This window comes from Colletotrichum godetiae (assembly GCF_030913485.1).
Source record: "Colletotrichum godetiae strain CBS 193.32 chromosome Unknown BDP55scaffold_17, whole genome shotgun sequence".
NCBI lineage: Eukaryota > Fungi > Ascomycota > Sordariomycetes > Glomerellales > Glomerellaceae > Colletotrichum > Colletotrichum godetiae.
The window spans coordinates 751,110-778,979 of record NW_026851265.1 but is presented as its reverse complement, the minus strand read 5'-3'; the positions used below and the strand labels follow the sequence as shown (position 1 = coordinate 778,979).

Here is a 27,870-nt window from a genome sequence, read left to right as displayed (position 1 = left end):
AATAATAAGTTAATAATAAAAAAGGAATATAAAAAAATTAAGTTAATATAATGAAACCTATATTATTAAAATTACCGAGAATAATATATAAAGTTATTGTTTTTATTATAAATAGAAAGGGCTATTCTTAAAAATAAAAGAACTATAAAGAATTATTGGTAACTATTAGACTGTTAATACTAGGCTTATAGTAGAATAAAGCTATTAATTAATAACGGGTTATATAATATTAAAAAGAGGGGGGGTAATTATAAAAGTATTTAATACATAGGTACTTAACTAGGCCTAACCTAGCTATAAGAATATAATCAAGGCTTAGTATAGCCTAGCTATAAGGCTATAATTGAGGCTTAATAAATCTTTAATAAAGCCTAGCTAAAAAGAAAAGTTAATTTTAATAATAGTTTTATAAAAAGTATTAAGCTTAAGTCTATTTAATATATTTCCTAGCTATAGTACTTACTTAGCTATACCTTTTATACTAATAATAAAAAGTTAAAATAATTTTTAGCTTTTTATGAGTCGAATCAGTTTATTAAAAGTAGGATATAGCCCCCTTAGTTAACTAACATAGCCCTCTTAGTAGAACTCTTTTTAATTACTTATAATTAAATTTATTAATAAAGGTAGGGCATAATAGTTTATTAAATAGGGCTATATAGAAGTCTTACAATAATAGATTTATATAGTCATTTATAAATCTTTCATATTAAATAAGGGTTTTAAGTAAATTCTATATTTATCAACTGTTGTTATAAGCTCGACTTTTAGAGGCTACCTTTTTATAAGATTCTATAAATTTACTATATAATTTATTAATCTTCTGCCCTTTTTATATTTATTTTTTAATTAAAAGATTACTTATATTTAAGGGCTTAATTTTCTAACTTTAAAGTATATTATTTATCAGGGCCTATAATATCTATAATATTTACGATAATAGATAGCTTTTTAAAATAGTCCCGGGAAATATAATTAGACTCTTTATAAATAAGATAAGCACTGCTGTCCTTTGACCTTTAATATAGCGCCTTAAAGATAGTTTTATAATCAATAATCCTTTTATAAATATTTTACTTAATACTACTAGGTTTTTTACCCTTAATAAGGGTAATATAATTAAATTTAGTATTTTTAAAGCCCTGTCATAAATAAATAGGACCTATATAATATTGATAAATTAAATAATATACTTAATATATTTCTGAAAAATAGCGCTCTTTTTGGGTATTTAAAAATAGCTTAGTTCTAAAGGTAAATAAAAAGCTTATTATAAAAATAGTACTTTTATTAAGACTTAAGAAGCTAATTAATACCGGTAAACTTAATAAATATCAAGTACTTTAACAAATATGTTTGAAATAATAAAAAGGGTATCTTATTTTCGGCTAGTATTATTTTTAATAATAAAGCTAATATAAATAAACTTAAACTTATATAGTAATTAATCTACTATAATAGCTTTATTAAAAATTAATATACAATAAATAAACTTAGTACTTATGTTATCAATTTTAGTAATAATATGTTTTAAATAATAGCCGTCGGTATGAAACTTCATATTTTCAAGGCGCTTTACAATATATTAAAGTTGATAAAAGAACTTTAAGCCTTTATTATTACTATTATATATAAAAAAAGAATATTAGGTATCTTACTCGATTTTTAAATAGGTTAATAAACTAAAATAAAGATAGCCTTATGACTACCTTAGATCTTAAATTAAATAAAGCGTTATTTTAGAATATAATAGGTATTAGTATTATTATTCTTAACGTTAATATTAATTTAGAAATCATTTTTTAATTACCTGATATAGTCGTTTAATACGGTATTGATATTGAGCGCTTTATTTAGAGGCTTCTTAATAATTCGTAACTTTTCGGCTATAATATATAAAATCTTAATATATTTTTAATGATCTTATAAAAATGATTAGTATTGTTATTTAATTAGGTATTCTAAAGGCTAATATCTATTCTAATTAATACTAAATAATATATATTTCAATCAATTTTAATTTATTCATATAAAGTAGTACTGTTATTTTAGCTATATAGGTCTTGAATAAGGTCGAGGTTAATACTATAATATTCAATAATATTTAAAATCCCTCATTACGAATTTAAATAAAGGATATAAATTTCTCAATGACGACATAGCTCAGTAAGATAAGCCTAGAAGTGCCCGAGTATCTAGGCTAATTTTCAATATGATTCTAAAGGAGGCAGTTTAAATCCGCCCATAACTAACGTTTTTCTATATTTATATAATTAATAATTATATAATTTAGAAATACGTACCCTATAACCCCTCGGTAGGGGGCGGCTATATACGGCTAATTAAATAATATTAATCTATCACTTTATATATATACGCATTATAAATTTTATATTATATACCGGCCCTATAAGTATATTATATAACCCATTATTAGGCTACGTAACGCATACGTAATTAAATTAGGGATATAATTAATCACCGTAGTTAGATAAATAGGTATGCCGAACCGGTTATCTTAAATAATATTACCCGGACGTAAGTATAAAGTAATTATATAATAAAAAAAAGATATATGTATTAAGTCAACCGGGGACCCGCAATTCCAGAAATGTATTAATATTATATAAGCGCGCGCGTAATTAAATAAGTAAAAGAGATAATACGTAGAAAGCAATACAAAATCCTATAATATATGAGTTTCTTAATAATATAGTAAGAATAAATAAAGTGGTTATTTTATAAAGTAAAAAGTAGAAGCTATTCTAAAAGTGATTTTATGAAGCGACCTTAGCGTTAAATATAGGGAGCTCGGTATTATTATTAGTACTTACCTATAATACTTTAATAATAATTATTAAAATAGTAATTTTACCCAAGATTATTAATATAGAGGGATATTTATTCACTATAACTTTATTTTTAGGCTATAATATCTAATAATAGAATTATATATTTAAAAGAATATTAAATATTTTATATAGACGTTTGGTCGGCTATTATTGGGAATATCTTATATATTTTTTTAATAAAAAGAACTGATTAATTTAATAAATTTAATAAATTATAATATTATAATTCCGTCTTTAGAAAATAAAGGTTTTATAAATAATATTAAATAATATTATAATTCAGAACTTAAAGTAGGTCTAAATACAATTATATTAACTTAATAAATATAAATTAATATAAAAAAGGAAAAAATAGAATAATAGGTAGATTCTAGGGCGCTAGGCTTTTAGGCTTAGCGGTCTAAAGGTCATATAACCCTTAAAGGGTTTACTAAGTGCCTAACGTTCGGGCCTACTAGGAACCAACGCCTAGTACCGTGACATTCGCCGAGGGGAATAATCCATATGTTTTAGATTAGAACTTATATATAATATGAAATGAAGCTAGGCTTAAAGATAGACTTTTTATAACTTCTTTAATTATTAACTATATCTTAAATTTTATAATCATTTTTTAATTATTTCGCTTAAAAATCTTTAATGAAATTATAATCGATTATGAAAGCCTGATTTTATGAATTGTGAATTTAACGTCCTTTAAAAGTTACTCAACAATTTCTTTTATTATTTTTTAATTTTCACAGCCACAATTTTAATTAATTTACTTAATTATAACTAACTAGCCGGAATACTTCATTAGAGTCTTTCTATCCGGGAGGTGGTTTCTGGCTATCCGGGAGGTGGCCTATTTAATATACAATTAGGCGAATAAGAGTATCACTATAGGGCCATAACTAAATCATTATCCTATATTAATAAGTAATTTATATACATAGCTATTAGTCGTATTTAATAATCGTTATTAACAGTCGTAGTTAATTATTATAATTAATAATTTATATAACTCACTAAGTAATTAATAACTAACGAATCATAATTAATTATTATAACCAACTCTTATAATTAACGATTTACATAAGCGACTACGGTTTTAATAATAATAAAATAAAATAATCTTATTAATGAACGTAAAATTATATATTATAGGGTAAGTATACTACTTAGTATTATAGTCAATTAGGCCACTATTATATTAAATAGGGCCATTTTATAGCCGGCTTCTTGCCTATAAGGAGTAAGATAAAATTCAATTTCTCTATAATATAGGACCTATTTTATGAATAGGCACTACTTTTGTTCCTAATTAACCTTGTCCCGTTCTATAATAAGTAGACCATCTCCCGGATAGCCAGAAACCACCTCCCGAATAGCAAAACCCCTTTAATAACTCTGATTTAGTAATTTTTTTTTAAAAAGTAATTAATAATGAAGAAACAATGTCTTTTTCAATAATATAGTTCTTATTATTTCCTTTCTAAAAGGGAAATAACCGGAGAACCTAGCTTAGGAATTAATTATTATTAGAAATAATTAGATACCCTACGTTATTTATAACTCGGACGGGGAATATAGTATTTAATAAGGATATTTAATTTTGAATAAAGCGTACTATTGATAAGGGTATTAACTATAGTAAGGAACTAGTTAAGCTTTTTAATAATAATACCGTATATTTAACTATTATTTAGAGGAAAAGTAATAAAGATATAATATATAGTAGCTTTTTTCTAGCTTTATAGGTGCAAAAAATTAACCTTAACGGGATTGGCTTTTAAGGTAAACTATATGAAATAGTACGTAATTTAACTATATCATATACGTAATATGCCCTATATAAATATGTGCCTGACTTAAAATAAGAACTTCAATTTAAAAGATATAATATAATATAGGTAGGTAAGTTATAAATGTGCGGTATGGGCCGTGAATATTAATAATAAAGGTCGATTATTAAAGTCGGCTTTAAAGATCGAAGGCGATATCTACTAAAGATATTTTAAACTCCAATATTAGAGTAAAAGCTTCCAGAAGAATGGCTAATATAGTGCACATTTTATTATTCTATTATATTAAAGTTTATGAAGATTCATTTATTGTATTATATTTCATATTATATATATAGATATAGATATTCTATTACTAATAAATTTAACTATTAAATTAACCTATTATATGAACCTATTAAATAAGAATATTTAGTATACAAATAAATAGTTTAATAATAAGCTTGTTCAACAACTACGTTGATATATATTTATATTAATAATACTTACTACTTTGAATATATATATCCCTTTCAGGCTTAGTTGATTCTTTAGCCTATTTCATATCTTAATTATAATAACTTATAAACATATATCAATAAAATAGTATTATAATTCTGAAAGTATGGTATTTAATTGAATACAATTATAAATATTATAAAGTATGTATTATTATTATAAGAATTATTACCGCCCTTCTAGATAGTTATAAAGCCGTGGATATATATAAAAACGTTGAGATAGCTTTAAATTATTATATGTTATCGGTAAATATTTTATTACTTTTATTTTCTAAATAGTTAGGAACAACTTTATAATTAGGTTAACTAGATAATAAATCTATCGTAATGACATATGTTAGTTAGTTAAGTTAAGTATAAATAAAAAAGAAACTTATTAACCGTTGATTGGTTAGAAAAGTCTGATTAATAGGTATAGGCTGTTTATACTAGTAAAGCTATACCGAGGTTAACCCGAGGCGATTATTCTATTAGTTAGCTGATTAGGAAAATGTAGGTATATCTCCTAGACAGCTAAAAAGTACCTCCCGGATAGTAAAACTCATTTTATTTATTTTAATATATATAAGACCCTTTAGTACCAGCCTGTATAGGTAGCTAGATTTAATACAGAGTTTTGCTCTCCGGGAGGTGCTTTTTAGTTTTCCGGGAGGTAGTCTATTTTTCTAACTAATCAAGGCTTATATATCCCCGGGTTTTTTTTACTTAATAAAGTCGTTAGCTTAGGTAATTACTAAAGAATATTAAAAGCGGTATATTATATAGTAAATAAAATTAGAAAACTTTCTAGGTTTTATTATAATACTTAAGAAATCTTAATAAATGAAGCTTTTATAATTAATTAACCTTTATTTAGTTTATTTATGTTAATTTATGAAGCCTAAATAAGGGCGGTACCCTTGAAACCGATATAGGGCAACTTGACCGCTACGATCCTTTTTTAGTATTAGGCCTATTATAATAATAATTAGGTCCTAAGTACTGTAAGGGTGCCCAATGCACGGGCACCCAACCAGGCCTAACTCAGCCATAAGGCTATAAGTGAGGATTAGCGAATCTTTAGTAAAGCCCAGCCTTGAAAAAAAGGTTATTCTTATAATAGCCATATAAAAGTGTGAAACTTAAATCTATTTAATATACTAAACTTTTTTTTTATATCTTTCTTAACTATAATATTATGTTTAACTCCTTATAATTTTCAAACTTTTATAAACTAATATAGCTAATATAGAATAATAATAAAAGATTAGTATAATATTAATATTTAAAATAAAAGAAATATATTAATAATATTTTAATTTTTCTTTTAAATTTATTAATTTAGTTATGAAAAGAAGGGTAAAAAGGAAGTAAAGAGAGGAAAGGAATATATATATTACCATTATATTAAAAACGTACCTAATGGAATATTATAAATAAAAGACCTAGCCCTATAATAATAGTTGTTTTTAACGACTTTGTTAAATTATTTTATCTAGAACGATTTAATTATTAAACAAAACCCGCCTTTTTTAAGCTAAAAGGTCAGTAAGATTAGGAAGAATATTAAAATATAATAATTCCTAGATTATAATTACTAAATATTAAGTATAAATATAGTAATAGACTAGATAAATCATTGAATTAAGGTAATTAAAAAAATAAACGACTTCTACCTAAGGGCCTTAAATAAATACCGAATTAAATAGGCTTTTTTTTCTAGATAGCTTTATTAATCTAAATATAATAAAATAAATTTAAATAAATCTTATTAATAAAGTAAATTAAGAGTTCTTTCTTTCATTTATTTACCGGAAATATATTAGTTTTAGATTTAAAAAAAAGACAACATAATAATATTTTAATAAATAAAGAAAGAAAAAGGTAATACCTTTATAGTTTTCATTAAATAGAGTGTAATTTATAACAACCTAAGGTCGCTTTTTAAGGATAATAAAGAAAAGGTTTATAATTTTTTTTAATTTATTAATTAAACTTTAAAAAACTGATAATCTAATATTAAATTATTATTAAAAAATTAAAGATTATAACTTAAAAGATCCCCTCGGTGGAGGCATCCGCCAGGGCACTAATATGTACGACATATTATATAACGGGAAAACTAGGTATATTATACTACATTCCTAATTATTAATAGCTAACCGAACTCCGATTATTACCCCCCTTTATCGACTTCCGCCCGACCTTCCGCCGCCCCTATACCCAGACGGCTAACTTTACTTACTCCAACATATATACGACCTCCTAATACTAGCTTACGTAGGTAGCTAGATCTAGTATAATAGCTTTTTTTTCCGCTAGGGTCCGTAGACCTTTTAAATAATCTCTTTTTTTTATAATATAAAGCATCTCTATAAAGTTAACTTTATAAAATATAATTTTAAAACTAATATTAAATTACCGGAATATAATATTATACTTAATATAATTATTTATAATATTTATAGTCTTATTTAATTAAATACCGTATTTTTAAAAAGTATTATATTATTCTACTAGTATATCTTTATAAACTATAATAACTAGGGCGTCGAATAGGCTAAAGATTTAATTAAGCTTAAGAGGGGTAGACGTATCTAGGGCGATAAACATTATTAACCCACTAAGTAATGATTATATATTACTTAGCGGATATTATTATTTAATAGGTTTATTTAGTAGTTATGTTTTATCTATATTTATATATATAATATAAAATATAATAAGAATAAAAAGAATCCTTACGAGCTCTAGTACGGTAAAGTAGTAAGATATTAGTTATATTAGCCCTTTCTCTAAAAGCCTCTACTTCGACGTTAGAGTTTAAAATTTCTCCGGTAAGTACGGCCTTCGACCTTTAAGGCCGACCTTAACGGTCGACCTCTACTATCGACCTTAATAGCCTACGCCGCCGTATAAGTAACCTACCTATTTATATTATATTATATCTTTTAAATTAAAATTATTATATTAAGTTAGGTACGTATATAGGGTATATTACATATATTATATAGTTAAATTACGTACTATATTATATAAATTCCCTTAAAAGCTGATCCTATTAAGTTTAGTCTTTTACACCTGTAAAGCTGGAAAAAAACCACTATATAACTTAAAAAATAGAACATTTTTAAATATTTTATTTAAACTATTAAAGTAATAATAAGTATAGTTTATTAAAAGTAAAAGGCGATGTAGAACCGAATTGATTATATAAAAGAGGTTAATATCTTTAAAACTTATTATAACTATTATAATAGCTTAATAATATTTAATAATATAAAGGTCTTTATATAGTGGTTTTTTTCTAGCTTTATAGATATAAAAGATCAACTTTAATAAGATTAGCTTTTACGGGAAATTATATAATATAATATATAATATAAGTATATAATATACGTACTATACCCTATATATACGCTTAATTTAATATAGTAATTTAAATTCAAAAAATATAATACAATACAGGTAATTAAGTTATTTACTATTTATATAATGGTACGGGCTATTAAAGTTGATAGTAAAGATCGATCATTAAGGTCGGCTATAAAGGTCGAAAATAAATAAAGATATTTTAAATTTTAATATCGACGTAGAGGCTTTTTAAAAAAAGGCTCATATAGCTAGTTTTTCCTTATTTTATTATATTAAAGTTCGTAAATATTCTTTTACGTTTATTATATTATATTATATATAAGTATAAATAAAGTAAAACCACTAAGTAAATACTATTAAATAAATACTATAATATACCCTAGTTAAGTAATATATAGTTAGTACTCAGTAAGCTAAAACACTCTAACAATATTAATTAGCAAGTCGGCCCCTCTCAGGCTAAGCACCCTCGGCCAGCTTAATGCCGAAGTAATCGTAACTAATAAAGGCAAGCCTAAAAACTAATGTAGAGCCTTCTAGTAATATAAAATCCACTTAAATAAGATTATTAATATTATAAATAACTAGGCTAACACAAATTCAAAAATCCAATAAATTGATATCAAATTTAAAATTATATTTAAAAGAACTTTTGATATAAAAAATTACTTTATTATAAATTAAATGGTATTATTAAAAGCTTTATTAATTATATAGAAAAAGAAGTTATTATACTAGATTTAGCTATTTATATAGGCTAGTATTAAATGGTTTTATATATATTAAAGTAGATAAAGTTAGCCGTTTAGATATAGGGGTAGCGGAAGGTTAAGTAGAAGTTATTAATAACTAAGAATATAGTATAATATACCTAGTTTTTCTATTATATAATATATTGTATTTATTAATACCCCGGCAGATGCCTCCGCCGAAGGGATAAAGGTCTTTATAATGAAAGAATTATAATATTAAGCGGCTATTAATAAAGGTTAGGTCGAATTAAAGCTCTATAATATATCATTTTTATAATAAAATAGGATATATAGCTTGATAATATTATAACTTATTAAGTAATTTATAAATAAAATGAAAAGTAAGTATATTAAAATATTTATAAATATAATTTAAAGAAGTTAAATTATAGAAATAAATTGTTTAAAAAATGAGGGGGCGTAAATATACTACTAGTACTATTAATATGTTTTTGAAAAGTCGGTATATATGAACGTAATTATTAAAAAATAGACCTTCATAATTTAAAGATTTATTGAATAAAAGGTCCTTATAAATATAAATAGCAATTTTTGAATAAACCTAACTAATACGAAGCTAATAAAAAGATTAAGTTTTTAATTAATATATATTAAAGTCCTTTTTTTATAGGGATTTAATAATAAAAATGTAGAAATAAGACTGGCCTTTTAATTAATATTCTTTTTATTAAATTTAGGAGGATATTTAAAGAAACTCTAGCGACTTTTTATTAAGGCCTTATATTTAAAAAAATATAAAGGACTTGCTTTTATCTTGGTATTTTATAAGATAGGAAGGTATAATAACTAATATAAAAACGAATGTTTAATATTATAATCGGACCTTAATTATTAAACCGGCTATATTTATATAAGAGATTATTAAAAATAAAGAAAAGATATATATATTTTATATTAAGAGGGCTACAAGAAATATAAAGCCCTTAATAATATTATTTGAAAAACAGAAATAAAGGGTATACTAATAATTATCCCTTAAAAACTATAAAGTAAAACAGCTAAAATTAATAAAAATATAATAACAAGTCCGCTAGCTTTAGAGGGAATTAAATATAAAGCCGATTTTTAAAAAAGGGCAAATTTACTATAGGGGCCTATATATCTTTTAAATAAATAATAGTTTAATAAATTTAAAAAATATATTATTAAAACCCTTGAGAATAAAAAGATTATCCCCTTAACAAATAAAACACGTACTTTAATAATGTTTATCATTAAAAAAGAAAATCCTTTAAACTATATATAAATTATAAAAGGCTAAATAAAATGATGTTAAAGAATAAATACCTTTTTTCTAATTAATAAGCTTTTAAATAAGCTCAAGGGGGCTTAATAAATCTTAAAGATTAATATTAAAAATATATCCTATTATATCGTAATTTTATTAATAAATAATATATATTATATGATATATATAGATAATAGTCTAATTTATTTTAAGAATAAATATTAGTACATAGAGAATTTAAATAGAGGGTTTTAAAGGTTAAGAGTATTTTATTTATATATTAATTTAAATAAATATAGCTTTTATTAATAAGGAATAGAACTTTTAAAATATATAATTATTTTAAAAAGAGGTTTAATAAATAAAAATTAAATACAGTTTATTATTAAATAGGAGCTGCTATTTATGTTTTAGGAAATATAGGTATTTTTAGGATTTTATAATTTTTATTAAGAATTTTTATTAAAGTACTTAAGTATAATATTATTAATAATAAGCTTTTTTAAGGGGAGCGAATTTAGAAAGAAGAATAACAACTTAGTTTAGCTTAATAAAACCTAAATTACATTTAATAAGTTAAAAAATGTTTTTATATCAACTATAATATTATAGTACTAGGACTTCATAGGGATATTAAGGTAGAGATAAATGCTTTTTAAAAGGCGATTTTAAGTGTATTATTTTAACTTATAAATACTAAATAGCGCCTTATAGTTTATTTTAACTGGAAATTTATTAAAATAAAATAGAAATAGATTATAAAATAATAAGAGTTTTTAATTATTATTAAGAGTATAGATTATTAAAGAAGATATTCTTAAGGGATTATAAAGTAATTTATAGTTTTTATAGATTATTAAGTATTTTAAAAAGTGACTAATATATTAATAAGGGACCTAAAGGGGTATTTTTTATATTAAATTTAAGAATTATTAATATTTAATTTTAGTATTTAATATCGGCCTAGATTTATAAATTTAATAAATAGGCTATTTGAAAGGCTAAATTATATAAATAAGGAAATAAATCATGAAAACGTACTTTTTATATTAAAAAGTAAGTTTAGTTTAATTAGTAAACTTTTAATAAAGGAATAATAAAGTATAATATTTTTTAAGGGGAAGATAAAAATTTAAAAAGTTTCTATCGCTATAATAAGAATAATTATAAATAAATAAAGCTTTTATTATAAGTATTTTTATAACAATAATATAAAGGTAAAAAAAGATAGAATTAGCGACCTAAAGTAAATAAATAGAGATTTAAAAAGAACATATTTTAAAAGGAATTATAAAAGAATTATTTAAAGGAGAGACAGTATTTTTATAACGGTTTTGAGATATACTTAAGTCCTTTATTAAAGAAATTTAAATCTTAATAAAAGATACCGGATTTAGTTAGAGAAGTATCAAGGAGCTATTATTAAATAGAGAGGATATTATTAAAATAATAAAAGTACTTTCTTTATAAAGAACGATTATATATAAATTAAAGTTGAAAAGTTTAAAATATAATTAAAAAGATTTTATAAAAAATAGGATAATTAGCTAATAAAAGGCCGGTTATTATAGGGCGGGAGTACATAGAAATTATAGTTTTATTTATATAAATATTTTGTTTTAATAACTTATAACCTTTAAAAAAGTTAAGATTTCTTTGATAAGTTTTAATAAGTGCGTTATTAAGCATTAAGGAGTAAAGTATAGCTAAATAGAGATTGATTAATAGAAGTTTAATAATAAGAGATTTAATTAAAATAAAGACGTATTTATCGTCTTAAATTTTAATAAGAAGATAATTATTAATTTTATTATAGATATAACAGTATATAAAAAGGGTATATATAAGAAGGCTATAAGAGGAAATTACTAACATAATTAAAGATAAAATAAATAAGGAATATAGGTATATTATTAGCTACGTGGCTCATCAGTGTGAGCTAGGCTACGCCCGTGTATATTTGCCTAATTTTAGCGTAAAATCCACGGGTACCCGGTTCGAACCAGTGCATAGTCACCATTTCTACCGTTTATAATTAACGACCGTAAATAAGTAGGTATATACCTATACGCCCTATATATATACTAGGGCGGCTAACGCTTTATTTAATAGAGGTTTACCCTTTTAATAGCGTACTTAATACCCGGGCTATAGGCATAATAGTATATAACTCATATACATACGTACTATATTCTATATTATTTATCGTATTTATATACCATATTATATAATTTAGACTTATATAACGTCCTATATAAGCGGATTAGTAATATATACTTATATTATAATTTAATAAAAAAGACAGGCCGAACCGGTTATTTTAAGTAGTATTACTTAGATGTAAGTATAATATAATTATATTATATAAGCATATATGCGCCCGATTATATAAGCTATAGAGACAGTACGTAGAGAATGAGTACCACTCTTCTATATAGGTATATTATTATAAGGAATTAAAGTAACGACTTAGCGAATAATATTATAAATAATTGAAGTTCGAGTTTAATTAAAAATATTTTTAATAGGCTCGCTTTAGTAGATAGACGTTATTTGATAAATAAGAGGAATATAATTAATAAAATAAAGGGTTATTAAGATATTAATAATGGGGCTAGAAATTATAAAGGCTTTTTATATAATATTACTATTAGTTTTAAATTATAGTTTATTCTTATTATAATAGCGATATTTCTATAAATTATTTTTATTAAATTTATTTTCTTTTTCTTTTTCTTTTTTTATACTTCTTTCATTTTTTTTCTATTTTATCTTATTTTAATAAAGAAGGGATTGGAAGTTAAAGTAAATAGTTATTTATTAATTAGTAAGCCATTATAGAGGAAAGGGACAGGAAATATATTAAAATAAAGGATGAATAAGCTAGGAATATTAATAAAGAGAACATTTAGTAATTTAACAAGAGGGATATTTAATAAATTAAGGGAATTATTCTTAAAAGCTTAAATGATAGATCAACAAGTATATTTTAATTTATTTCACGAATTATAAATATCGAGATTTATATACTAGTTTTTTTCTAGCTTTCTAGGTATAAAAGATCAGCCTTAACGGGATTAGTTTTTAAAGGAAATTATATAATATAATATATAATTTAACTATATAACATATATAATATACCCTATATACGCGCCTAATTTAATATAATAATTTTAATTTAAAAGATGTAATATAATATAAGCAAGTAAGTTACATAACGATACGGGCCGTTAAGGTTAACGGTAAAGGTCGATTATTAAGGTCGGCCTTAAAGGTTAAAGGCCGTACTTATTAAAGATATCCTAAACTTTAATATTAAAGTAGAGGCTTTTAGAGAAAGGGCTCATATAACTAATATTTTACTACTTTACTATATTAGAGCTTATAAGGATTAAATATAATTACTAAATAAACCTATTAAATAATAATATCCACTAGCTAATAGAATTTATTACCTTAAATACGTCTACCCTTTTCAGGCTTAATTAAATTCTTAGTTTATTTAAGACCTTAATTATTAAAATTTATAAAAATATATTAGTAAATTAATTTTTTTTTTAAAATATAGTGTTTAATTAAATAATATTGTACATATTATAAATAATTTTACTAAATATAGTATTCAAATCTAATAATTTAATATCGGCTTTAAAATTATATTTTATAAAATTAACTTTATTAAGATATTTTATATTATAAAAGAAAAACTATTTAAAAGGTTTGTAGATTTCAATAAAGGAAGTTATGACATTAAATCTAGCTATTTATATAGGCGAGTATTAAGAGAGGATATATATACATTAAAGTAAGTAAAGTTAGTTATTTTGATATAAGGGCGGAAAAGGTTTAGGTAGAAGCTATTAATAAAGTGAAGTAATAATTAAAGTTCGGTTTATTAATAGTTAAGTGTATAGTATAATATACCTAGTTTTCCCGTTATATATTATATTTTATATTATACAATTTTCTTTAAGCGCTAATCTCGTTAAGGTCAATCTTTTACGCCTATAATAGATCTCTAAAATTACGGATCCTTAATTAACTTAACATATAGTTCTTTTTTTATTATATAATTATTTTATACTTATATTTAGGTAATATTATTGAAGTAACTAGTTCGGCCTACCTATTTATTTAACTATAATAAGTAAATATATTATTAATCCGGTTACGTATATATTACGTAATAGTCTATATAACGTACCTATAAGGCCGGTATATAATATAGAATTTATAATATATATATATATATATATATAAAGTAATAAATTAACGTTACTTAATTAACTATATCTAGCCGCCCCCTACTAAAGGATCACGGGGTATATATCTCTATATTTATATAGTCGTTAATTATATAAATATAAAAAAACGTTAGCTATAGGCGGATTCGAACCGCTTCCCTTAGAATCGTATTAAAAATTAGCTAAGACGCTCGGGTACTTCCAGGCTCACACTACTAAGCCACGTCGCTATAAAAACCACTATATATAATTAATTCAATAAATTGATAGATCTTTTATATATAATAATAGCAACTAGAAAGGGATTTTTATAATTATAATATTGATAACTATATTCTCAAAGATTAATTACTATAAAGATTATAATTAAAATAAATAACGGACTTTATTTAATTAAGCCAATTAATTAAATAATTAAATAATTAAATAATTTAATAAAAAGTATCGTAATTACTAAATTAGCTTAAATGATAAACTTTAATTAATTTAGCTTAGTTAATCTAAAGTAATTAGAGTAATTAAAGTAATTAAGCCAATTAGTTAGAAAAGTGCGACCCGTCCAATAGTGGCACATAGTCAATTTAGTCAGACTGCACAGTCAAATTATTCCTACTCCTATAATAATAGAAAGAATTAATTACTCTGCCCTACTCTAATATAAAAATAAGTTATTTAATATAATTAAAATAGAAGGTTTATTAGTCATAAATAAGACTATTGCTATAGGTTTTGTTCTCGACCAAGTAAGGAACGCCACTTACGAGGCTCTGCTTTATTAGGCCGAGGAGCAGTCGCGAACGGATCTGTGTCTTAGAATATTAGTGAGTAACTTGCAGTGCTCAACTTATCCTCTCTTTTAAGTTTCGGTATCCTAACCATTCTTTCGGCATCCCGAACTAATTAAAAAGTAAAGTCTGGCTTTTCGGCGGAGCAGCACTGGCTGAAGTGTGGCGGGAATTTGTGCTAGATTAACAAGAGTTTAAAATTGTGGCTGTGCTGACAATTCCGCAAGGGTGAAGCCCACCACTCGTATTGACTGAGGTATCCGTAGTCTCTTACTAAGACATACATCGGTGGGGGTCTACGAACAGACGTAACTTGTGGAAGTTGTCCTCCTCCTGCCTGGACAACTCACACAATCTCGCAACCTTTCAACCCCCATCCCACTCAGTCGACCAGCGAAGTCGACAACGTTGTGCTCAATCCTGAGTCCCTTGCATAGACAGGCTGCATTGGACTCGGCCTTTGTCCGGTGCCTGACGTCTGGATGAATATTGGCCAGTAGCTTGATGAGGCTGGGGCTCCAGTCGTAAACGCCAACGAACATGGTGGCGACGATGCGAATACGATCAAGCATTGCTTGCGTGAGATGCAGACGATCCAAGATCAAATGCGACAACACTGGTCAGCTGGATTCTCCTTGCGAGAACTGCAAGAAGAGCGGCAGCAATTGTTCTTGGCCCGTTCCGGCTCTGTTGCCATCCAAAAGGCCCATGTCCCCACAAGAGGCAAGCTTCACGGGCTCTGAGCAGAAACGACCGCGAAGGGTTGTCAGGACCAAGATGCCAACAACCAATTCCCACGAGGGTTTACGGGCTATTCGGTGCGTCGATAGAGGGCTGTGGAACAAGATACTATCTACCTTTCAACAGCATTTTGAGGTTGAGCTCCCTTTCATTCACACACCGACAATGAAGAGGATAATCTATGATTTGACCACAGGGCAGGAACAGGTGTCTTTCGATACGACTCTGGTTCTTCTCGGGCTCTTAGCGTTAACAGGAAGATACCACCCAGACCTATTGCCTCACGCCGAGCTCATGTCGGAAGAGAATTCCATCGAACCTAACCCCCGCTGCCACAATAGTACATCTCATAACAAAGGTCACGCTACTTCTGACTCGTTTGCGAGGCTCTTGGATAAATCGCTAGGGTCTTTCCTTATGGCCACATGCGTCGGATCCGTTGAGCGCGTCCAGGCGCTGCTTATGCTTGCGCTTTATGAATGGATCTCGCCAGACCACGAAGGCCTCAGAGCCTGGATGCTCATCGGAGCAGCGGGACGCATGGCGCAAGCTCTCAGGCTTGGACACGAAAGCAAGCCGAATGCTACGTGCGAAGAGGCGACTGCTGAACGAGAGGTTAGACGCAGAACGATGTTCAGTTGTTTCATATTCGACCGTCTCATATCCTGCGGCAAAGAGAGGCCCTTCTTCATACGCTCCGAAGATTTGCATATTTACCTACCATGCGCCAAAGAAGACTTTGACATGGGCCGTCAAAGACTACAACCATTTCTCTCTAGCAACCTCTTCGAACCTGAGGCGCTCCGCGAATGCAGTCTCCTCGCATGTTTTGTTCAACTCGCGGACATATGGGGTCGGATTTCACAGTACACGAATGCGGGAGGTCGTTTTCTGGAGAAGAGTGTACCGCCATGGAGCTGTGATTCTACGTTCCATAAACTGCGGCGAGAATTGGAGACTTTTAGTCACGGGCTCGACAAGCCAGGAATTCTTCTAACCATGAACACTCTCAACTATTTCCGTCATGAGAACAGTTCAAGTACTTTCGTACTCTTACACCTCCTGCATTCCCTCTGTACGATAATGATCCATCGCCAGTACCTTCCATTTGTTCCCATTGTCGGATTGGAAGTCCAATTCGACCTCGAGGCAAGGGGCCCGCGCAGGGGCCACTTACAGACCATACTTACGAGATCTACGGTCTACCCAACCTCCGGTTAGAACCTCCTTTTTACACCTTACGTAGAAGTTAAATATATATAGATTTTGACCTCTTCGTTACCCACGGTTCGAACTATCCCTATAATAGGAATACTAATACTGATCAGTAGTTAAATCCTACTATCGTAGATCAGTAAGGTATCTCGTAAGTAAAAGAGACGACCTCCTTGAACGGAACGCGACAGGAGAATCGTACTACCTATCCGATAGAAAGCAGGTAATAAGATACGAATCTCTATAACGGAACGAAGTAGAGGAATCGTAGCCCTTGACTACCTACGAAAGGTCGACGTCTATTACGTTAAAAACAAACCGTAATTAAAGGAATTACGAAAAGGCGACCAAGCTATTTATATCGCCCTTACGTAATTTGTCCTACTTAATAATCCACGGGCGGCCTATACATTAATAGAGGAAAACAAGCAAAATTACTAGATTCGCTAGATTAGCAAATCCACTATAAATCTCGACCGTATAATAAAATAGGCCTAATTAGAGGATATAAAAAGGTACCTCAGGACTATAAAAATAAACTTTTAAGGCAATAAGGTATTTAGGTAGGAACTAGACCCCGCTAGTAGCTCCAGGCGTATTTCTTAGTCGAATCCGAGGAGGCTACCGGGATCGATAGCGATATTACTATTATTAAGACCAACTTCGAGATTCCAAAGTAAAGCTTCCCCTTCTCACCTATACTTACTACTTCTCGGCTATTCCGAAAAAATAAGAGCTAGGCGGAGTTAAGACGAGGAAAGAAGGGATTTAAAAGTATCATAACGCTTACCCCGTAAAAGGGTATAAGGTATTTAATTTTTTAAATTATATATCCTTGCCGAATTACGAAGGTAAAGAAAGAGCCTATTACCTTAGTTAGTACAGGAAAAAGCTAAGAAGACGTTTAAAGAGAAAATATAAAGAGAGGGCTACTAAAAGACCTCTTTTATACAATAGGGTATACTAAAAAAAAAAAAACCGTTAATAAAAAATATAGCGGCTAATTTAAAAGACTAAAAGTAAATAATAATAAGGCTTACTATAAAGAGGTTAGAGGCCGTAGGAAGCTCCTAAATCCTAATAAATATAGCGAGCAACAATAGTACGTTATTATTATAACTAATAAGCGGATCTAATATATCCCTATTAAGATCAAATACGCCGGCCCTTATAAATAAAAGTATAAACTAAAGAACGATAGGGGGTAAATTAATATATAGAACGCGCAGAAGGACTCCTATCCTAGAAGATTAGGTTGAGATTAATCTAGAATATTAAGGGAAATAGTTATATCGAGACTCAGACTACCCTAATAGCGAGCAAATTAATACGGCGTTAGTCTTTATTATAGAGATATACGCCCGTAAGGGGCTCAAAAGGTAACCCCTATTCTATAGAGTCGTAAACGACCTAAGTAACTAAAAAGATAAATAATTTACTAACGTTAATCCCGGTATCGTTAAAGAGGTAAATAGATTCCTCCATTACCAAGGCATTCTACTAGCCTAAGGGGTAAAGCAAAAGGCCTACGAAATATTCGTAACGATAATAGCCATAAAGGACTTTACGCTATAAGACTAGAATTAAATCGATAAAGTAATATTAAAATATAAAGAATTCAGTAGACGAGTGAACTAACCGGACTTTTTATTAAAGATTATTAATAGTAATATTACGGCGTTTAATTTAGTATAAATAAAGGGGATTATACCGGAGGCGCGTTAAATAACGATTTCGCCTATCGTAATGACGACCTTAACGATAATATTAATCTAAGGATTGATCCTAAATACCTAATAAAGTACGAGGTCGATAATATAGACACTACTTAATTATATTACCGCACGAGAAGTATGCAAAGAGAACGATCTAGTAGTAGCTAGTATAAAATAGTTCATTAACTTAAAGAAGATCTTTTTAAAAAAGAAATTATATTTAGGGGGGAGATATAAGGTCCTATAAAAAACCCTTATAATGTTTTATAATTATTGCGAAAAAGTCGGTATCCGAGAATATTAATATTATTCGGTAATTAATATTATATTAATAAGGAAAGCTACCGAGTATTATTATTAAGCGGTGCGTAATATTAATCGAACCGACTTTCTTAATATTATTAATATAATCCAAAGTCGATTTAAGACCTAAGATAGGAGCTTCGAGCTCCTTTTAAAGCTAAGAGCATTATTATTTAGCTCTATAACCAGAATAATAGAAGGAAAGTCGAGAATTAAGATCCTTAAAGAGCTTATCGACAGGATCGATAAACTAGCAAGGACGTAGCCAAATAAGGGGATTAATAAGCGAAAAGTCGGTTATTTATATACGGCGGTACAGAGGGTATTAGAGGTAAAAATAACTCTATATTAACTACCTAAGGACTATAAAACGCTATGCTCGAGGCTAAGGTCCAGCTTTAATATCAAAGCCAGGATACTAAATTAGACTCACCTCCAATCTTACAAAGGCCCTTACTAATAATACTAAATAAACCGCATATATAATAATAAAAAAAGAGAGGCAAGGTATAATAACCGCTAGGGGGGAGGAATAAACTCCTTAAAGGGGCACTAATCTAACACCAACCAAGCATTACGGAAAAGGAAATACTTTATATACAAAAAGAAGGGTTATTAATCAAGTAACCACTCTAATAAGGAACGTACTAAGTCGTACGACTAATATAAAAAAGTAAAAGGTACATAAAGCAAGACGGGCTATAATCGATTTAACTAATTCCTAGTAGTCTATAAGGACTATTTAACAAACGTAATCGAGTTATCTAAAAGTAAAGAAGATCTTACCCCGTATACTCAAGACCTTAATTTTAACGAAGTTAACGATATCACTTATTCTTTCTTTACCCCGTTAACCTTAGGAGGATATATAATGCTAAACAAATAAAGAGCGGTATAAGCCCTAAATAAGCAGGCTTTCCTCTATAGTTAGTAAAGGAAAGTCCTTTAATTAACGATAACGTTTAATAATACGGGGAATATAAATACTAATATTATAATTATAGCTCATACTAAGGTTAAAGGGCCTAGGGAGGAAAAGAGAACGATAGGCTTATAAATACGTAATTTATACCTACTAAGAGGGTTCTACAGTAATCTAGTATAAGTATTCTATACTAGCAAAAAGTATAGCTCGGAAACCTTCTACAGGATTATTCTAAATACCGGGGTATTATAATAATCGACGGGGGGCAAGGGATAATTCTATATACTCCAAAAGATCTTACTAATAACCCTTAATACTACAAACGCAGGCATTACGAGGATTAGTTTCGGCCTAGAAGAAGAGATAAGTACTTTAAGTATTATAGATATAAATATACGATTCAGAACAATGATTTTCTATATTCTACCCGTTAATATACTATTCCTCCTATACCTAAACGACATAGATAAATTAGATATTATATTTAATAATATAAAGAATAGAATATCTAATAGAAAGTATTTTAAGCTCGTTAATTAATAATAGGGGTATACGTTTATAAAGCTTAAACTAGACGTTAAGTCCATTAATTACTTAACGGAAAGTGAACTTAAGCGACTATATCGACGATTTAGCCATCCGTTAGCGACGAGACTATATAATTTCTTTAAATATTTAGGGAACGATATAAAAATAAGGGCTCTAAAGTAATTAACGATGGTGTACCATTAGTGCCAAATGAACGCCTAGAGCCTATATAGATTTAAGTTTAAATTATACAACGACCTTAACTTTAATTAGGAAATCGTTATTAATATTTTCTATTTGAATAGTCGACCAGTATTCTATATAATCGATAAAGCTACATTATTCTAAAGAGGCTAATTCTTTCGAGATATATAAGCTAAGACTATGTAGGTAATACTAAAGCGCTATTAGATCGATATATACTAAGGTCTACTAGATAGCATTAAAACCGATACCGGCATCAGCTTTAAGTCGGCGGAATTTAAGGAGAATATTACTTTATACGGTATTTAACTAAAAATCGTCCTTATCGAAGTATACTATAGTATTAATAAAATAGAAAGATTATACTAGTAGTTAAAAAGAGCTTTTAAGATTATCTAGAAAGAGAGCCCTAGTTTAACGGACAAAGAGTACCTCTAGACGGTACTCAAGTACTATAATAATACTATAGGACCTAAGGGGCTCGTTCCGACGTTACTTATGTTCGGAATATACCTATGAATGACAATAGCCTTACCGCCGTTACTAGATATAACCTAGAGGGTATAAATAATCAAGAAAATAATAAAGACTTTTTACAAGGCAAATACTAAAAGGCAAGTTAATAAAGCTATTACTATACGCAATGGGCCCGACGTAAGCCTTAACCTCGATATGCCCCTGAATTCGGAGGTATAGGTATAAAAGGAAACTATAAAGTAATAGATAGGCCTATATAAGTTAGTTTTAATTAACGAACGATTTTATATCGTCACGAGAGATCGAGACTAACTACTAAAGGTATCAATCACTACGGTATAACCGTACTACATTAACCCTAGCAGAATAATTTCCAACCTATAAAAAGAAAAAGAGCTAGGGGAACCACTTTAACAAAATAATAAAGGACAACTAAATAATAAAGGGTAAGAAACCATCCTTAACGAGATCATTATCGCAACACCTTTAAACAATAAAGCAGAAAAAGAACCAGTACCCCTACCGTAAATAAAATACCGAAGAAAACCCTAAAAAGCACCTTAACGGTAATTCATATCTAATACTAAAGCTACTACTATCTTCTATACAGCTAAAAAAAAAATAAACTTTACGATAGCGGTTAAGCTAAAAAAATAAAGAATAATTATAATTATAAAACGACCGTATAAAAGCTCCGACCTTATTAAAGCCGACATACTATACAATCGAAGGGTCTATAGATTCATCACCTACAACCTAAAAAAGTACGCGAACCTCCATATTTTTAAATTACGAATAGTCTACAAAATTAAAGGAAAGGGAATAAATTAGCCATATAAGAAATTAAGGTATATAATATAAGGTTATAGCGACGTCAAAAAGGCGGTACTACTTATATAGTTACTAATAGTTTAGCGCTATAATTAACGATTAATAATAGTATTAATAGCATTATTACAGTAAAGAGGATACTAGATCTAAAATCGTAATATCACCTAAGCATATACCTAATCGGCAATAAGGCTTATAAGGAAGATATTAGTTTACTTACTAAAGGAGATAGTAAATAAATACCCGGACAATACGATTATCAAAATGCTAAAGCTACTTTACGGCCTTATAAAGTTAGGTACTCATTAATAGGTAATATACCACAATTTCCATATTAACAAGCTCTTAATAATTATATCGACGTACGATCCTTACCTCCTAGTTTCTACATATATAAACGATCCATTTAAAATCGTTGGAATATAGACCGACGATATATTAAGGCTTTCTAATACGGCCTTTATAAAGAAGGAGGATAAGGAGCTAAAAAAAGTAAAGTTTACCACTAAACCAAAAAAGATCCTTATAAAGGATATACTATTTACATTTAACGGCGGGATCCTTACAATCAAGAGCGAAAATATCGTCTTCCAATAAAAAGGGTAAAACAAAAAAATCACCCTTATCGACCTAAAAGCAACCGACTACTAAAAGCAGTATAAAGTAAAGCTCGCACAAGGAACTTATATCGTAAATATCTATCAGCCAAAGGCCATTTTTAACTATACAAGGGCAGTACAGGCTACTTCGCCAACAAAATACAACTTTAACGTCCTTAACCGACGGCTATAATGGTAGCAAGTAAACCTTAATAAGGGGCTCGTATACCAACCTATCGACTTAAGGGAAGCAAAGCTCTATATATTTATCAACGGCTTATTTACAAATAATAACGACCTTATATCGTAATTAGGATATATAATAATCCTTATTAACGAGGTAATAAAAAAGGAGAACTTCACGATCTACAGTAATATCATCTATTACTTATTAACAAAGAATAAAAGGGTTATATAAAGTATACTTACCTTAAAGGTCTACAGTATAATTAACAGCGTCGACATTATATATACGATCTTAACGATACTAAAGAGGATTACTAATCGACTTAATATCCCTACAATACTAATAATCGTTTATACCGATTTATACTTACTATATAAGTACCTCGTCAAACTAGGTACTATAAAAGAGAAGAGGCTAATAATAAATATCATAACCCTTTAATAATCATATAAGCACTATAAGATCCTCGAGATCCGTTAGATTAACAGGGACGATAATCTAATAAATACTTTTATAAAAGCAATACTTAATAAAAGGCTCGAATACTTTATCGGTAAAGGAAAGGCGATAATATAAATAAAAGAATAGGTAACCTATAAGGAGCAGAAAAAGAAAGAAAAGGGGGCAGCCTCGGCGAAAGAGCCCGAGATTAAATTATACTTCTAACCGCCATAATTAGGCAATAAAAAAGAGAGATAGTTAATATCAGATTAAAAGTCTAATTCGACCTTAAAGCAAGGGGCCCGCGCAAGGGCCACTTATAGACCATACTTACAAGATCTACAGTCTACCTAACCTCCGGTTAAAACCTCCTTTTTATACCTTACGTAGAAGTTAAATATATATAGATTTTAACCTCTTCGTCACCCACGGTTCGAACTATCCCTGTGATAGGAATACCAACACCCATCAATTGCCAGAAGCCGAGTGGTCCGCTAGACGAGCCAACATTTCCGCAAAGCGCGGTCCCTTTTGGATTCTGGGAGGAGAGTGCTAGCGAAGTGTTCAGAGCAGCGGAGACTGTTGTATCTTTGATCCGCTTGTCAGGTGGCAGTCTTCCACACTCGCCTCTCGTCGCATTCGTTATCTACACGGCATCATTTGTGGCCATCTATGCTAAATATTTTCCACACATGGATGTTCAGGGCTCGTTGTCCAGGAATCTAGAACTGCCAAACCAAAATTTCGGGGCTCCGTCGAAAAGCTCTTGTAGCAGCATGACTACTATCATGCTCGACGCCCTAAGGAACATGGCAAAGCATTCCGGAGTGGCAGCAGCGTTTGTCTCAAGATTTGATGAAGTGGATCAATACTTCTTAGCTATGGTTGAAGACCACCATCATAATCTCAGATATCGTACTTCACCTCATCTACCGACGGGCGGGAAGCTTGGTGTCCGCATGGGGGGTGATACTGGAGGGCTGGAAGAATGGGTGGAAAATTCTGACAGAATGGTCAGCAACAGCTCGATCATCAAAGATGGCTATTCTAAGCACCATCTCAACCGGACACGCCTCGAAAATTCGACTCCAGAAAAGACCACACAGCAGGATGTCTCAGCACGGCCCAACGCGCCTATGACGCTACCCGAAGAGTCTCCTCTAACGTCACTAGAATCGCAGATCCTACAAGCTATACCGGCCATCGAGAATGCGTCAGGCGCCGAGAACCACAGCCAACCTCCGCCATTGCCTTTGGTACAGGTTACGGACGAAGACCCATCCTTATTACCAGAAAGTACCTGTACCGACGACTGGAGCTGGGCATTCCTTCACGACATGTATCTAGGTAGTGTTTCGTTCGATTCGGAGGATGTCGAGCCCAGCTTCAATTTATAATAGAAATAATATAGGTAGAGCGCATTCAACGACACAATATGGATTGACAGATGACTCTGTGTGCCGGGATTATTCACAACATTGTGAGCCCGCCTTCAAACTTATGTCTGACTGCCATGCCACCCACATCCACCACATGATCGGAAAACATTCGTGGCAACACACCTGCAAGCTCCGCAAGTATGGTTCTAAGGTCAACGCCAGATTTCCCATAGTGCTACTATTCACAAAACTACATTATGCTGATAGTCTCGTCAATCCCTAACACAAGAACTTAGACTGCTTGTACTTTTCGAAAAAAACTGTTTGAGTTCTTGAAGTGCTTCAGCGCTGATTGTGACATTGACCATATCCGAAGAATACAAGCTGTTGGAAGTTGCCACGTCAGGGTTGGGATAATACCAGCAAGCGATGGCAATGATTGCATACACAACCTAAAGTGATCAGCAACCACGCACAGTCCCAATTTGTTGATTAGCGAAGGAAAGCTTACTACAAGCAAAGCACCTTCGAGCCAATTTGATTCTCCATCCCGCAGAAAATTTCCCACAACAAGAATTGATAGGACGAGAAGAGCTATCATGAATATCTCGAAGTTGAGATCCATTGGTTTCTGTAGAGCCCATCCGACCAATACGACCAACGGTCCATTGAAGAGAGCCGTTTGGATGGAAGGAGCTAGGCAATGATAAAGTGCCACATTGATGACTCCATCTAAAAGTAAACGTCAATGTCATGTACCTAACCAGGAGTCCCGACTATCCTGCCAGAATTCTGTTACTCACCCCAAGCTTCATCAATGGCGGTCAAATGTTCCGCTGCTTTCTCCACCAGAGGAAGCAAAATAAGTCCAAGGAATTGGTCCGGGATGCCGCTATGGACGACATGTTCAATGCCTCGAACCAGGAAGATGAGAAGAAGCGTCACTAGCACCAGTGACATGAGTAGGGCGATTACAGCCTCAGTTAAGGTGAATTTGGGCTTCTCCATATCCGCTTCACGGTCGGCATCGCGGTGCTCATCTGTCTCAATGACCTCATCGAAGATGCTGTGCTGACTACTGGCCTGATACCAGACATAAAGTAGAAAGGCAACGATGAGAGCAATCGAGGTCGCCCGACTGATGCGAAGGACATCAGCCTGGAGAGTGCCCTCGGTGAGATTCTCATGTCTCACCCATAGCCCCGGGAGGTTTGTATATGTCTCTGACTTGAGGGCAGAGTAGAAGGCGCTGGGTATCAAAAGTCCAAAGGCAGCAACTAGGAGCAGTCCAGTGCCGACCTCGGATACAATAGCATGGAACTTTTGACTTGCATGGCGGATACCCCCGAAAAAAAAGCATAGGCCAAGGCAGAGTAGCAAATTCGTCAAAATGCTCCCAAGAATTGCAGCCTGGATAATGGGAATTAGATTGTTTTCGTCGCCGTTCTCCTGGGAAGCCGACGTCTCATGTTTCAGAATGAGCACGAGGAATAAGATGATCTCGACAATGGATCCAAATGTTGTCTCGATCAATATGCCAGCAACCTTGGGCATCTTGCGGGCGAATTCTTGCCCGGCAAACCCAAGAAGGTTCGCCGATGGCACGACAGCCACGTAGGCAGTCGCAAACTTGGAGATATGCAGGCCAGGCAAGAACTGCATCACAACAGCAACCGGTACAAGGGGCCAGAGAACGTTGACCATCATGGAGGCAGTGCATGAGCTTCGCCAAAGCACAGAGAGGAAATGGCGAATGTGGAATCCGCTCCGTCCACTTTCGCCCTCATGTGCAATGCGTCTCGAGATTGAGTGGTGTGCGATGCGGAACGCGTTCGTTGGGAGGAGCGGGGTTGATTCGTGGCTGTGCTCCACGACGCCTTGGGCGGCCGGTGGCGAACTGCTGACTTCGTAATTGTCCGCCATCTTTCAAAGGGGACTTTCTGAGAGGACTAATTGCGTTTCAGAAGGTAGAACGACTGGGTGGAGAGGAGGTTTGACTGATGATAAAAAATACCCAGATCCCTAGGGGAAAAGCAAACTTTTGTGTGGAGAGCATGGAAGGGATACTACGAAGCTGATTTCCTAGCTCAAGTGGGAAATGGGCATCGGTATCTAAAGGTCTTGGCATGAAAAGAACTTGGCACCACTTGTGTAATGCTGCTCGCAATCCTTGCTCTTGATGCACTTAAGGGACGCTAGTACGTAGCTAGTATCGCTTCCGTCGAATATAGTGAACGAATCCTTCTATGCGCAGTTCAGAGAGATGAAACGATTTAGGTATTTCTTAGAAAATATCTAGCACGATAGGTATAAAGAGGTAGGTAGAAATATTCTTATAAAAGAATATAAAAGATCATATTTATATAAAAGTAAGAATATATAAATAAAAGAGTAATAAGCGTATATAAAAGAGATTTATAATTATAAATAGAATAATATAGTTAGATTACTATATAAGAAGTGATTTATTTAATAAAAGGTCTTAATAAGTAAAAAGACGCTTTTATATAGGCATAAAAACCTTTTATTAAAATATTCTATTACTTATTAATTAGGATATAATTAATAAGCGTATTTATAAGTGATTATATAATTATAATATATAATACTATCTTAAATAAATTCTAGAGTATTCTATTACCTTTTATTACTCACGTAAGCTTATATACGCAGACCTGCTTATATAATTAACATCTATATTAGTTTATAGTTCTTATAAATTAATATAATATATAATATACTTACGTAATATAGATAATAAGGTAAATAATAAAGTAAACAATGTTACTTTTTTAATAATTTTCC

The 27,870-nt window shown here is 30.3% G+C and overlaps 2 protein-coding genes across 2 annotated transcripts; one reads left to right on the top strand and one right to left on the bottom strand.

Annotated features, from left to right (window-relative positions):
• The first annotated feature begins 24,117 nt into the window (after positions 1 to 24,117).
• BDP55DRAFT_109037 (uncharacterized protein) lies at positions 24,118 to 25,289 on the top strand. The gene has a single exon (XM_060565367.1). It carries the CDS (start codon positions 24,379 to 24,381, stop codon positions 25,081 to 25,083), a length of 705 nt encoding a protein of 234 aa, XP_060430673.1. The 5' UTR covers positions 24,118 to 24,378; the 3' UTR covers positions 25,084 to 25,289.
• Positions 25,006 to 27,436, bottom strand: BDP55DRAFT_609047 (calcium/proton exchanger). Its single transcript, XM_060571153.1, has 3 exons — positions 25,869 to 27,436; positions 25,577 to 25,797; positions 25,006 to 25,517 (listed from the first exon to the last, which is right to left on the bottom strand). The coding sequence occupies exons 1-3, from the start codon at positions 26,986 to 26,988 to the stop codon at positions 25,338 to 25,340; spliced, it is 1,521 nt and encodes a 506-aa protein (XP_060430672.1). The 5' UTR covers positions 26,989 to 27,436; the 3' UTR covers positions 25,006 to 25,337.
• Positions 27,437 to 27,870: the final 434 nt, after the last annotated feature.